Source organism: Gadus chalcogrammus, chromosome 21, assembly GCF_026213295.1.
Source record: "Gadus chalcogrammus isolate NIFS_2021 chromosome 21, NIFS_Gcha_1.0, whole genome shotgun sequence".
NCBI lineage: Eukaryota > Metazoa > Chordata > Actinopteri > Gadiformes > Gadidae > Gadus > Gadus chalcogrammus.
The window spans coordinates 15,900,198-15,915,164 of NC_079432.1; the positions used below are offsets into that span (position 1 = coordinate 15,900,198).

The 14,967-nt window shown below is 42.3% G+C and overlaps 1 protein-coding gene across 1 annotated transcript in view; it reads left to right on the forward strand.

Moving 5' to 3' along the window:
• Nucleotides 1-14,473, forward strand: part of adgrg6 (adhesion G protein-coupled receptor G6) — a 36,124-nt gene extending 21,651 nt beyond the window's left edge. Inside the window, exons 25-29 of the mRNA XM_056581970.1 lie at nucleotides 520-670; nucleotides 1,554-1,686; nucleotides 2,235-2,336; nucleotides 4,005-4,160; nucleotides 11,530-14,473. Coding sequence (XP_056437945.1) covers nucleotides 520-670; nucleotides 1,554-1,686; nucleotides 2,235-2,336; nucleotides 4,005-4,160; nucleotides 11,530-11,741 — 754 coding nt within the window. The 3' untranslated portion in view covers nucleotides 11,742-14,473. The remainder of the gene's footprint in view (nucleotides 1-519; nucleotides 671-1,553; nucleotides 1,687-2,234; nucleotides 2,337-4,004; nucleotides 4,161-11,529) is intronic.
• The last annotated feature ends 494 nt before the right edge of the window (nucleotides 14,474-14,967 follow it).

The following is a 14,967-nucleotide window of genomic DNA, read 5'->3' on the forward strand; positions in this document are numbered from 1 at the left end:
TTGTATTTTGCCCCAATTATGATATCTATATTATGAATCTTAAAACATGAATTAGGCAATTATGCTATGAGGCTAACGATATGTAATCATTGTTACAAGTTTGTTAATGGAAATGTTCATGTTTGCCTTCGTTTGGATATGTGTGTTTGTTCCACTGTATTGATGAATGTGTGCGCTGTCTTCTGTGTGTATACGAATGGGTGTATATTTGATGTGTGTGTTTTATGCGTTTGTATACTTCTGCTTGTGTCTGCTCTCTGTGTGTTTCTGTCTGATGTGTGTGTGTGTGTGTGTGTGTGTGTCTGACGTATGTGTGTGTGTTTCTGTCTGATGTGTGTGTGTGTGTGTGTGTGTGTGTGTGTCTGACGTGTGTGTGTGTGTGTGTGTGTGTGTGTGTGTGTGTGTCTGACGTGTGTGTGTGTGTGTGTGTGTGTGTGTGTGTGTGTGTGTGTGTGTGTGTGTGTGTGTGTGTATTTGACGTTTTCGTCCATGTGTGTGTGTGTGTGTGTGTGTGTGTAGCTGCTGGATCCAGAGCCCGGTGGTGTTCTACATCACGTGCGTGGGCTACTTCTGCCTGGTGTTCCTGATGAACGTGGCCATGTTTGTGGTCGTCATGCAGCAGATCTGCGGCCGCAACGGCAAGCGCAGCAACCGCACGCTGAGGGAGGAGGTAACGCACCGTCACCTGGTTCACACCGTCACCTGGTTCACACCGTCACCTGGTTCACAACGCACCGTCACCTGGTTCACAACGCACCGTCACCTGGTTCACACCGTCACCTGGTTCACACCGTCACCTGGTTCACACCGTCACCTGGTCACAACGCACGGTCACCTGGTTCACAACGCACCGTCACCTGGTTCACAACGCACCGTCACCTGGTTCACACCGTCACCTGGTTCACAACGCACCGTCACCTGGTTCACAACGCACCGTCACCTGGTTCACAACGCACCGTCACCTGGTTCACAACGCACCGTCACCTGGTTCACAACGCACCGTCACCTGGTTCACACCGTCACCTGGTTCACAACGCACCGTCACCTGGTTCACACCGTCACCTGGTTCACAACGCACCGTCACCTGGTTCACAACGCACCGTCACCTGGTTCACAACGCACCGTCACCTGGTTCACAACGCACCGTCACCTGGTTCACAACGCACCGTCACCTGGTTCACACCGTCACCTGGTTCACACCGTCACCTGGTTCACAACGCACCGTCACCTGGTTCACACCGTCACCTGGTTCCCAACGCACCGTCTCCTGCACCATCCGGGCTCACAACACACCACAGATAGCATCGCACACGCATTTCCTGAGTGCTTGCCCATTGGAATCCAATTGAACAGCTGTTGTGATTATCTGGGCTCAGCATTAGCTCAGGGCTATCAGTGAGGTGAGGGCCATCATGGGGGGCTTGCCTTGAAGCAGCGCTGACATTTTAAAGTCCTTTTACTAAACGTGTCTTTAGCGCACACCTGAGTTTGAAGTGAGCGTTCAGTGAAGGTGTGTGTGTTCCTCCCTTGTCTTCTTGGTGGTGTTGTCCCAGGTTCTGCGTAACCTGCGGAGCGTCATCAGCCTGACCTTCCTGCTTGGTATGACCTGGGGCTTCGCGCTGTTCGCCTGGGGCCCCGTCAACGTGGCCTTCATGTACCTTTTCGCCATCTTCAACTCTCTACAAGGTAACAGCAGCTGCTGCTGGCTGGCTTTGGAGCGCAGGGACATCGAGATAGTTGGTTACTTATTCATTTAACAAATTATCTTAATTAGTTTGCTAGCTGACTAACTTGACAGGCAGCTTGTTTTGTTTACATTTGTATTTATTCACTTGTAGCTACTTTGTAATTTATACTTTACACTTTATAATCTATTATTTATATTGTTATCTGTTTTGTTTGCCCTGTTTTATCTGTTTGTCTTTACTTTAGCATTTACTTTAGCAGTTGCTTTAGTCTATTTTGGTTATCATTAGTACTTTGTATTTTCATCGTATTGTATTTTATCCTTGGTTTTCCACTGCTGCTGGGCTGACAAAATAATTTCAAGTAGTTATCTATCTATCTATCTTTGTAGCGTTAAAGATAGTTGAGTTACTTTCTTCTTGGATTTAATTCTTTCTCGTTATGTCACCCCCCCACTCTCTTCCATCTCCTTCTCTCGCACTCTTTTCCTCATACCTCTTCCATCTTTCTCAATTCTACCGTGACTCTGCTGTCTCTCTCTTTCCCAGGTCTGTTCATCTTTGTGTTCCACTGTGCACTCAAAGAAAACGTCCAGAAGCAATGGAGACGATACCTCTGCTGTGGCAAACTCAGACTGGCAGACAACTCAGGTAATCTGTCAGTCTATCTGTCTGTTCGTCCATCTGTCTGTTTGTCCGTCTGACATTGCAGGTGAACTGTTCTTTCACAAGCGTTTCTCACCATCAGTTCCTCCCATCGGAATGTGAAACAACAGGAACAAACACATAACAACACACATAACACGCAAATAAAATACCAAATATTTATTAAAAAGTAAGACCAAAGCATTCTTGCTAGCTCTGCAACTAATGAAAGACTGCGGCTAGCTGCTTGTCCGGGTCTGATTAGCCAGCATATGAGTTGTACAGCGGCCAATTCATAAGAACCCAGCCCACCCCACGCCGATCCCCGAACGCTCCTGAAGCTCTTCTGCTGCTCTGAACCGTTTTACAAGACATCACCAGGATTCAAGATGAATGCTGTCCAAAAGAGAATTGGATTGTTGGATCAACCCACTACCACGCTAACCCTGTTACGCCAATACGCCTAGCGACCCAGGTTTGATTCCCACCGGTGGCACTATGCTACGTGTATGATGAGCTACGTGTTTGATGAGCGAGGTACTATGTACCTCGCTCATCAAAGGTACACGTCTCTCTTTACTGTCAGGCAGAAAAGACAAAGGAATATGGAGACATAAAGAACCGGCCCCGATGGAGAACAATACTGAACCTGGAGGTTAACCTTCAGCCAGATAAATATGTTATTAGAGATAGGAATGAGGAATGATGGGTAATCCACACACACTGAGCCGGGCTGCGGGCAGGAACAGGCTTTACCCATTGTAGGGAGCCAGGGAGACACATTTAGATTATTATTAAATATTTGTACTATTTTAAACTGTTCGAAAGTAGGCGGGATGACGACTGGAAGGAAGCAGGGAGAAGTGCGTAACATAAGTTTGGAGGGAAGGAAGGTAGGAGATAGGAAAGGATGGAAAGGAGGATAGAGGGAAAGAAAGGAAGAATGGGGAGAGGAAACTGAGAGCGATTAGGATAAAATAAAGAACGAAGGGTAAAATAAAGAAAGAAGGAGAAAAATGAAAGGAATGAAGGGTTAAGTTTGAGAGTGGGATAGCAGCCGATGGGTAGAAGAAAGGATAGACGGTGAAGGATGGAGGGAGGAGGTGGGAGGAGAACAGGAGACCCTCTCTGAGCCTGATTTAGTGTGGGAAGAACACACACACGCACGCACACACACTTACCTCCTGCTGGGCCTCTGAAAGATCTCTCAACAGGAAGGTCAGAAGTTCAAATCCCAGGCTGCCTCGGGTTATTTACCATCTTGAATAATCACATTGGAATCAAATGTACTTTATCAGGCTCGAGTCTCTTTACCAAAGCACCTTGACTGGGACAGATCCCGGGGACCTACGCAGGAGGCTGTGGTTGTACTGCATAGCTCCCAGTGTCTACCAGTAGGACACTGTGTTTGAACTTCCGCATACAGTCAGCATACATTATACGCTAAATGCCACTGTATGTTTTCTAAATAAATATAATACATATATGGTGTAACTGTAACTGTTACCATTAATATAAATGTGTGTGTGTTTATATTTATGTGTCTCTATGCCTGTGTGTGTGTATTTCCGTGTGCGTGTGCGTGTGGGTGCGTGCGTGCGTGCGTGTGTGTGTGTGTATGTGCGTGCGTGTGTGCGTGTGTCTCTGCCTTTGTGTGTGTATGTGCTCCTCCAGACTGGAGCAAGACGCCCACTAACAACACAAAGAAAGTGAGCTCGGAAAACCTGGGGAAGTCTCTGTCCTCCAGCTCCTTCAGCTCCACCACCGCCACCTGGACCTCCAAGGCCAAGGCAACCCTCTACCCCTTCAACAAGAGACACAGCAACACAGGTACACACACACACACACACACACCCGTCAACAAGAGACACAGCAACACAGGTAGACACACACACACACACACACACACACACACACACACACACACACACACACACAAACACACACACACACACACACACACACCCTTCAACAAGAGACACAGCAACACAGGTACACACACACACACACACACACACACACACACACACACACACACACCCTTCAACAAGAGACACAGCAACACAGGTACACACACACACACATCCTTCAACAAGAGACACAGCAACACAGGTACACACACACACACACACACACACACACACACACCCTTCAACAAGAGACACAGCAACACAGGTACACACACACACACACACACACCCTTCAACAAGAGACACAGCAACACAGGTACACACACACACACACACACACACACACACACCCTTCAACAAGAGACACAGCAACACAGGTACACACACACACACACACACACACCCTTCAACAAGAGACACAACAACAAAGGTACACACACACACACACACACACACACACACACACACACACACACACACACCCTACAACAAGAGACACAGCAACACAGGTACACACACACACACACACACACACAGAGGCAAAAACACACCCACACTCGCTATTTTAACCCTTAAAAATAGACACGCAGCACAGGTATAACACACAAACACCATACACAGACAGACACACACAAGTAACACTTCAAGAAATAACACAGCAACACACGTATAACACGCACACACAGACACACAAACACAACACACGCCCTTAGCCCTTTGACAAGAGACACAATAACACAGGTATAAAACACACACACACACACACACACACACACACACACACACACACAAACACACAGACCCTGTCCCCATCAACAACAGAACAAGAAACACATGCATGCACACAAAACAACACTCACACATATCGTTAAAACATGCTGCATGAGCAGGGTGCAGATGTAAAGTGTTGATGCGCATTCCTTTCGTATTTACAACTCAGCCTCCCTACCTTCTATCTCACGGTTTCTCTATGTATCTACCTCTGTTTGGTGTGTAGAGAGCTCTTCCATCCAATAGCAGGAGCGGAGGTCCACAAGAGGTAAAGCTGATTGGCCGATTGACTTCTTGCTTCCGACGCCATTTGATCTGGCCCTGTTTCCCCAAACACGTACGGTTTCAGCCAATCGTATGGTCAACAATTCAACTTAACTGTGCAAGTCACTTCGAAAAGTGGTTAAAAGTAGTCGGATTTCCAACTCTGTTGACGTGGGTGGCAAACAACTGTTTGGGAAAGCAAGTTATGATCCGAGTGATGTGATTGGCTGGTTGCTGTGATGTCACATACCACTATGCTGCCAACCTGGGGTACTCTGGGTGGGAGGAGTCACATTTACTCTCATTGGTTTTATAATAACTACTGGCTCCGCCCGCCCAGGCCACTCTGGGTTGCCCAGCACAGCAACACCCCCCCACCAGACGCACATAAGCTAAGAATGGCTGAATAGTTCATCCTTAACCTCTGACTTTTATTTAATCGTCCTTAAACACAACATAACAGCCCTAATGTCTTGTTTGAAATTTGATTTGAATCAAAACGGTAACAACTGTGTGCCTATTGGAATTAACACAATTGGTGAGCACCACTGTGTTGTAAACAAGCTAACTGCTACCTGACCATCTTGAAGCAGAGTGAGACTTGATCTAAATCCAGACACTTCTAGGGTTGTAATCCACATCTTGATTCGGATTGTAATCAATAGAAAAAGCAGGTGACATGATTGATGCTTTAAACGTAATGCCTGGAAGTTAATTGGTTTACAGTGAACATTAACGTCGCCATGCCAATGTTACCTGTCCTCCAAGTGCCTCGTGGCACATAGGGCCTTAAAAAAAAGTTGCATCTTTTCCTTGGCCCCCCAGAAAGAACTTATTTGCTCCTCATTCAATTCTCACTTTTAGAGGCCGCTTTGGTAATGAGCCGTCTGTCTTTTATGTCTTTGTCCATGTGTCACCTGGAAAGGGGTTTAAATGGGTCTGGTGTTCCCATCGTGCTTTAATCAATGGGTTTTATTGTTGTGTTACGATTATGAACACATTGTTTCCTCAGAAACAGCACTAAGCCACGAGACTAGTACAATAACATTTCCCTTATGAAAAAACTAAATGACCCCCCCCCCCCCCCCGCCCATGTCCAGATGGGCTTGAATTCACTTTTAATCAATTTAATATACAAATGAAAGTATCAAAACAAAGAAATTGTTTTGATGTTGTGCTTTCAGAGTTGTAATTTCCTGGACGAGCTCAAAGGTGACCTGTTTCCCAGGTGAGAGGGCCGCAGAAGAGAGTACCTTTTAGTTACCAAGAACATGCAACAATATTTGTGTCCTGAATTTTCCCTACAGGTAGGGTTGAGAACGCATTTCAATTGAGTGGTCATGTTTTCTCCAAAGATTTGGAAGGTTTCCCTGCCTAACTTACCAAAAGGAATCATTCAATCATTTTATCTAAACTACAAGGTGTACAAAGTTCAAAGTTCAAAAGTTCAAAGTACTTTATTTGTCATTGCCACAAAGACAACCAGACAGTAGAGGCAAATAATGCCTTTAATTTATAGTACCTAGATAAATCTTGAACAAAAAGACTAAAATAACATTTTAGAATGTTTTATAGATTGTTTCCGAAACATTCAACCAATAACTTAAGTTGCTTAAGATACAGTAGTAAAGCTTAAGTTACTACTGTAAGCTTTTCAGACGTCCGTCTTTACTTTCTGTCGTTTTCTGAGAGCCAGGCAACATGAGAGGAGTATGAATGAGTCATCAGGTCATATCAGGGGAGAGAGTTTGATAATTTGTTCCTTGTTTTTGGCCGATGCGCACACAAAAGTGTGCGCATCGTCATTAGCGAGGGGGTCTGCAAACACCCAAGGCCCTGGGCTGGCCTCAAGACCCTGCAGACAGATACTATTGATTTGGCTCAACCTTTTACAGCATCGAGCCTGAGTGTATAAATCCCCCATTTTACAATAAAGAGCAAACTGTTAAAAGTACTTGGGTGAAATAGTGGGGCAATAAACATTTCACCAAGACAACGGACTAAATAATCCTTGAGTAAATAGCAAAACCTTTGAATAGTAATCTTTAGGCTATAAAATAGTGCCTCCGACCAATGGCTTGAGAAATGATAATCTCAAAGTAATACAATTTGTACTGTAGTCTGATGAATTGAGAGGGAGACGGATACAATTTATTGCTTAAATTGTCAATGGATTGGCGTATTTTAATGTACCATATGGCAATTTTTTGGGAGTTATTGCGTATAAAAAAGAAAGAAAACTTTATTTCCTGCTATCTAAATCACAGAAAACTACATTATAGCCATTGGCTATTAGGTAAAAACTGTATTTTATGCTATTGTTCACTATTACCCTTTAACCCTTGAACCCTTCATTACTGACGTGTAAAGCATAAAGAAAAACAGGCATAGATTACAATGTCATGTATGCATAAAATGAATCAACTCTCTACCCACCAGAGAGTTGGCTATACTCTCTAGTGCAGGGGTCTTCAACGTTTTCCAGGCCGAGGACCCCCAAACTGTTGGAGAGATGGAGTGGGGACCCCCTACTTACATATTGTATAAAATGTGTGTTTTATATTAAACTGGTCCTATCGTGCCATGTATAAATGTATATATGTATATATAATAACCGGCGTTCTGTACATAATCCCTTACATAACAGCACTCTCTCTCTCCCAACAGTCTTCGCTGCGCACTCTCATCCAAATATGTATTGTTTGCAGCGGAGGAGGGGGTAGATATAAAGACCGGATGAGAAACTGATGTCGCTGTGCTGTCCTTCTTAATTGAAGGAGCAGGCAGAGAAAAGCTCTCTCCTGCTGGGCTGTCATTAAAATCAAATAAATGAAAATGTCGCTGCCGGTCCAGATGTGTCAGTTGTGCGTGTGCGCGAGAGACATACGAACATACGCTAACCACTTTTGTAAATGCCATATATACAGTACATTCGGATCGCATGATTCGAATAGATCTATTCCGATTAGAAATCGGATCAGAAGTGTCCTTGTAAACATGGCTAGTGTGTTGGATTCATGTTAATGTGTATTCAAAACATTTTGATTTGTGGAAAAAATTGCAGCATGGGAATATAAAAAAAAAAAAAACTTTCGCGACCCCCCTGCAGTACCTCCACGGACCCCATGTTGAAGACCTCTGCTCTAGTGGGTATAGGCTACTACATACTGTACATTTATTTTGGAACCACGACCTGTATTTATATTTAATTATACAACGGGGGACCTAAATCCAGCGATCTGATTGGTTCCCAACTGTTGTATAATGAGCGTATACATAACTGCTATGACGCCCGATCATTTTGTGAAAGTTTGCATATCACTCCGCGCCTGGAAGTAGAAACAGTTACAAAGTAAAACATATGTTGGATGATGGAGAGCGTGTAAATGTTGTTACTCCGGGAGTGAGCAAGGCGATGGAGAGACTAACGAAAGCTTAGGCACACGGCGAGTGAACTGCTCCATAGGATAAATTGCCGGCGAACCGCTCTATCGGAGCCTTCTCTCGGAGGGACGCTAAAGTGTCCGCTGCGCGTCGGGGCCGGACAACGCCCCTTAACAGTGGTATAATGAGCACATACCACAGCCTGGCGTGATCTATTGCTTGAATATATGTTTGTATAACTGAAAATCAATCCTCACGTTACCTTTCACATTTCATTTTCTTTTTACATCAAATTAAGTTTTGGTTTGCATTTAAATGATGGTTTCGGCTGGTAGAGGTTAGAGAGTTTGGGGAAAAGTAAAGGTAATATTACAGCATTGACTGCCAGTTAATGCTAAAACCGTACTATCTAGCTGCTAGCTGCATGTGCAGAAGTTAATACGGCTGTCATGCATTACAGCATGACAGCATGGTGACAAATCGGTTGCTCAATATTGAAGGGATATGGATCCCTTCTTCCCCCTATATATATGCACTATAAGGCCTTTTTGCATTATAATGTAAAACATGTCTGCTTTTCATTTTGTCTTTTATAAATGTTGTTATCTTAATGCTTACCTTACTTGCAGCTACTGAATTCCTAGAAATAATAAATCTACAATGCTGTACTGTACAGACAATATATTTATTTATTTTATACTACAACAATACAATTACAACTTTTAATTATTGCTATTACTTATTTACACAATGTGATATTATGGAATACCTTGTTAAATCAAAGCTAGTATTGGTTACTATTGGCAACCAATACTAGTTAGCATTGGTCAGAAACCCTTAAAACGGAACCACAAAATAATATCAACCAAAATATCAATCAATATTATCATTATTATCGGGCGATAAGGGCGAAACTCACATTCTAATGCTAGCGCTAACATCTAGCGTCATGCACCTAGTGTGTAGCGTCTAGCCTCTCCCGTTGTCGAGCTGAGGGGAAAACCTCTTAAGCCGCAAACCCTTGGCAGCCAAGCACGCAATAATTGGAACAGCTTCACCGTTGTCTTAGCAAATCTGGAATGCGCATTTTTGAACAAACTTGATCTTTGGATCAAGTGGAAAATTAAATCCAAACACGACTTCTTTTTGCAATTCATCTTTGTTTTTGGCCTGGCCCGTATTGTCTGGGTTTGGCTTGGCCCAGGCATGGCGAGGCTAGTGCCTGTGGAAAGAGGGTACCACACCAACTGTCCCTGTAAAAATAGGATTACTAAATATATGAATTGATTTGAGGTTCTCATCTGTTGATGAATTTTCATGTCAAGACGATCGGTAATAGGTCTTGTGTGTCTAAGTCATAGGCTTTGACGCGGCCTCACTACGTGTCCGCTCGCTATCCATTGACTTTATGCCATAAGCAGCTGTGATCAATCCCAAGCAACAGGCTATCAATGGAAATAGAAAGTACTCGATTTTGGCTTGTTTTTGGCTTGTTAACCAAAGCTTGAAGTACCTCATAGCTATCCCTTGTGCCAATATTTGGCTACATGACTATATTTACCATAATAAGTAAAAACTTAATTATGTTCTATTTTTTTCATTTCAGAAAAAACATCCGATATTTTGATAATATTTGGACTACCAAACTACAACTATCCCAGTTTTTCATTTCAGAAAAGTGGTCATGTTACCGTGGAATTCTGTGGGATGAGACCTCCGTTCATTCTCCACATCAGGGGTCAAGGGTCAGAGGTCAGAAGGTGAAGTCAGAGAAGGTGTAGGGACAGGATGTCTATAAAAGGCACCCATTTCTCTAATCTTGATTATACATTCCGGCTTAAATAACCTCTACCCCAATGACACCATTGCAGTAAGGAGCTAGTAAAAAAATGTTTGGCACGTTGTATTACAGTACACACAATAGTATTCAGGTAGTAGTACTATGTGGACCAAATCCAAAACAGATCTTTGAAAAGTGTTTTTCATTCATTTGAAAAAAATGACCAAAGCTTAGAAAATTCTGCAAAACAATGAAACGTTCCAGAAAAACAAGGAAACATAAAAAGGTAGAAGCCATAATATTTGCCTGAAAATAAATCCAACATTATCATAGCATGCTAAAACCCAAGTCGCTGTATTCATTAGAAATGGTGCGGTCCAAACTCCCTGTACAAAATACTATAAATCACACTTGCTATGGAATATCTGGTGGCACAAAAGTGTATTTTTTTTGGGCTGAAGTCCTGAAAATATTGTCGATGCATTCCGTTAAAGTAAAGACTATTTTCCTAACATGAACACCAGGAAATGTGTTCTTTTTGAAGTGTAGAGTTCCCAGAAAGAAGAGGATTGTGGGAGTTGCTGTTTTATGTTTCTGACGAGGCTGCATGCTAAGCTACTACTACTATAATATCTCGTACAAAGAAGCAGTTTCGGATTTGCGTTCAAGAAAATCCAAACACACCATTAGAAGATCTCACCCCATTGTTTTGTTGTTGTTTTTTCGATTGAGAGAAACAAGACAACCCTTATGCATCCATGCAAAGTCACGCACAAAGTCACACAAAGGAGCCTAGTACCTGATTTGGTACCGAAGGCGGATTGCACACGTCGGCACAAAAATCTAAAGTGAGATGCTTTTTGTGTGTTGGTATTTCTGCATGAGGTGATTTTTCAGCTTGTCATTTAAAAGTTGCCATGTTTTTATATTGCAAGTTGTAGAGTATAACGCCTCTCTCTCTCTCTCTCTCTCTCTCTCTCTCTCTCTCTCTCTCTCTCTCTCTCTCTCTCTCTCTCTCTCTGTCTCTCTGTCTCTCTGTCTCTCTCTCCTTCTCTCTGTCTCTCCTGTCTCCTCTCTTGCGGACTACCAGGTAAAGGTTTCTACAACCAGGCTAGCCCCAAGTGTGCGTCCTCCTGCTCCTCATCCTCCGAGCCGGAGACACCCCCCTCGTCCTCCTCCAACTCCATCCTGCCCGTCAGCCAGATGATAGACAAGGTCAAAGGTTACTGCTCTACTCGCTCAGACAACTTCTACAAGAACATCATCCTGTCTGACAGCTTCAGCAACAGCACCAAGTTCTGAAGCTTTTGCAAGACTCTCTCTCTCTCTCTCACTCTCACTCTCACTCTCACTCTCACTCTCACTCTCACTCTCACTCTCACTCTCACTCACTCTCATTCTCTGACCTTGTTTAATCCTGTGTACCAATCCTGAGGTTCCGCAAAACAGTCTCAGAATGTGCAGCTCAAATTGTTTTGTTTTTTTCATCAACCGTTTTGTTGGCGGCATATTCATGAAAGTTCTGGAATGTAAAGCACCTCTTGCTTCCCATTGGCTGACACAGCCAGCAAGCAATTTTGATATATTCGATATTTGCCATGTTTTTATATTTTTCCCCTACAGTTCAGACTCCGGCCCTGGTAGTTTTTTGCGGTGTGACAATCAAAATGTCTTACGTTTTGACTTACTGAGTTCACCTGAATCCAAGAAAAAATACCAAAACCAAACATTAGGCATACAAAGTTGTATTTGGACCTAGCCCTGCTTCAAATATGTGTTATTTCGGCATCCATCTATCTTTAGTTGTAGTGAATACGGACAACATAATCTCAGATCAGTAGCAGTCCTATTGTGTTATAGCAGAACTTCTGGGGGAGAATGCACAGAGCCTGGGCCAAATCAAGGGGCAAAGATACACCTTTTTTCCTGTTTCATAACCGAAATATTCTATTGAAGAAAACTCAGATTGCAGCAACATGATTGGTTGATACAAATATAAAGTATATATATATATAGTATATAAAGTACAGAAAGTGACACGCCCGTAGTCACAGATATGACCTTTTCTGCCATCAGACTTAACATTAATCTAAAATCTGATTTGAGAGACTAGGGACAATGTAACACGACTTCCAGTATGTTCATATGTGTCAATTTAGAAAATACAAAGAATTATATTTGAAACATACATATTCTGTAACTTTAAGTGGTAGGAACATAGTTGTGCGGTGAATAAACATATTCACTGCGGAAAAACCTCAGACATGGACAGCCCATGGCCTCATCTCTCTGATGTCCTCCAACCAATTCTCCCTGAAACTCTGGTTCGGAACCCCTGTAGTGATTTCTCACAACTGGAGGTTGTCATGAATACTTCAGCCTTACCCTGAACCTCAGCTTTACCCAGGCTTCACCTCACAGAGGAATTTCTTGAGCAACTTTCAGATTTGACCTTCCTAGTCACCAGCTCTTAGTGAGGGTCATCAGATTGGATGCAGTTCAACATTATTAATTTATTTTACATTTGAATTACTTCCTTCATTGAATAATGTAATAGTTGCCAACCATGCCATTTAACAGCGCTAAACGTAACCCCCGACAGACTATCTCAATACAGTGTCATTGTTATGTAAAAATGAGCCTTATATATCAAGCACAATCTGTTGATGCAATCCTTCCCAGACTTTAAGTGACTTACCTGGGATTTAAACGGACCATAAAGTTAATGTTATGTTTGTTGGTAAAGGATATGTAAAAAGTATTTACGATCGCATAAAGTCTTTCTTGGAATCCACTGTTGTTCTCTATCATCCCCATTGGTGGTCAGTTGGGGCGGGGGGGCTGTTCAGGCAGCTTTCAGAGAAGAAACCAGCGGGGAAATAAATGACAGATAAGTAGTTTGCTAATCACTCAAATGTTTTTCATTATTTTCCCTCTATCTAAATACTGTGAGGTTTAATGTCAAAACTGGTCATGTGCAAAGCCACAATTTGTGTAAATATCTTATTTTAAGTGCCTTCTTTCTTCATTACCTTATATGTGCCTGGATGGTTGTTGCCGTTTTTTTACATTTCCATTTATAATACAATGTGATGCAGTAGAGCAGTGGATGGGTCTTCTGCTAGCTTTAGAGCGAGCCCTAAGGTTCACTGCTAGCCAAATGTATGTCCCTAGCACCGCCATTTTTGGTATTTTGTGGTTTGTGGTTTTTTCTGCTAGCAAGTGCATTCTGCTCTATTATTCACATCCATTGTAGCTAGTATTTTTTTCACAAAGGGAAGTAATATTATACTTTTTTATTTTATTTCTCAAACATACTTGACTGTCCTACAGATTTACATACACATGACTACTGATAATCTTTGTAGAAACACAATGTCGTTCTTTGGTCCAACTTTACTTTCTTTGTTAATGTTTATGTTTTGTCCATCACAATATCACTCTGTTACATAAGATATAAGGTATTTTCATTGATTCAAATATTTTGAAGCAAATCATTCGTCATTCACAGTTTCCCGCTCTATGAATCACAATTGTAGATGGAAAAAATAAATGTATATCTTCAGTGTTTAATTAAATGTCTTTTGTTGTTTGTTTTGTTGCTTCATAAAAAAGGGACAATAATTATAATTATTTGAAAAAGGCTCCTTTTTTTAACAAATGTTCATCAGTTATTTGCTTTATATGCTATACTCTGTAAAAATGATATCTGAAAAGTGCTTTCTTTCTTTACCGTAAAAGTCTTGATATGTTTGTGAAACTGTTTTTGGAAGCTATAAAGGAGTCATGTCATGGTTGCTGTGCTCTCCTTTTTATTGACTTGGTTTTGTTTTGCATATCAATGATCTAATAACTAAAGACTGAGCTAAGCCAGAGGGAAAGCCATCAAGCTTGTTACACGGACCCAGATCAGACGGGCAGAGGGACTGATTTATACCAGACTCCCATTGCATGCCATTTATATTGTGCAGAAAATATGTTATACATTATTATTACTAAGTTAATAAAGTGAGTTAGGACACCTTCTTCAATACAGTATTTCCCCTTTTGAGACTTCAAAAAAAGTATCTTAGTATAACAGTTAAATTGAAAGCATGAAGCGATGCATTTATATTTTTGGAAAGAGAAAACAACCTCTTTTGATGAGTGAACGTTTTTTAATGTTTGTTCATGTTGCCGTCCAGCCACCCACTTGATGCTCGCGACCCACAGTTTAAAAAAAACAGAGTCTGTTCCTATTCATATGAGGATTATAAATATGAATTAGTATACTATTACGTTAAATGCCAGGACATTTATAAAGTAATCCTCTAAATGAGGTACTTGGGCGGAGAACCACCTGTCAGCCGTCATCGAGGCTCTGTTGTGCAGAGCTCAGGGTATATGTACAGCTCACCAGACCCACTCTGGCTTGGCCTGGGTTCACTTGTCATCGTCATGATGAGCAACAATGGATAAACACCGGAGATTCTCCAGGCAACAGCACAACACAGAACACTGTGTACCCCCTCCCTGTTGCCCAGAAGGT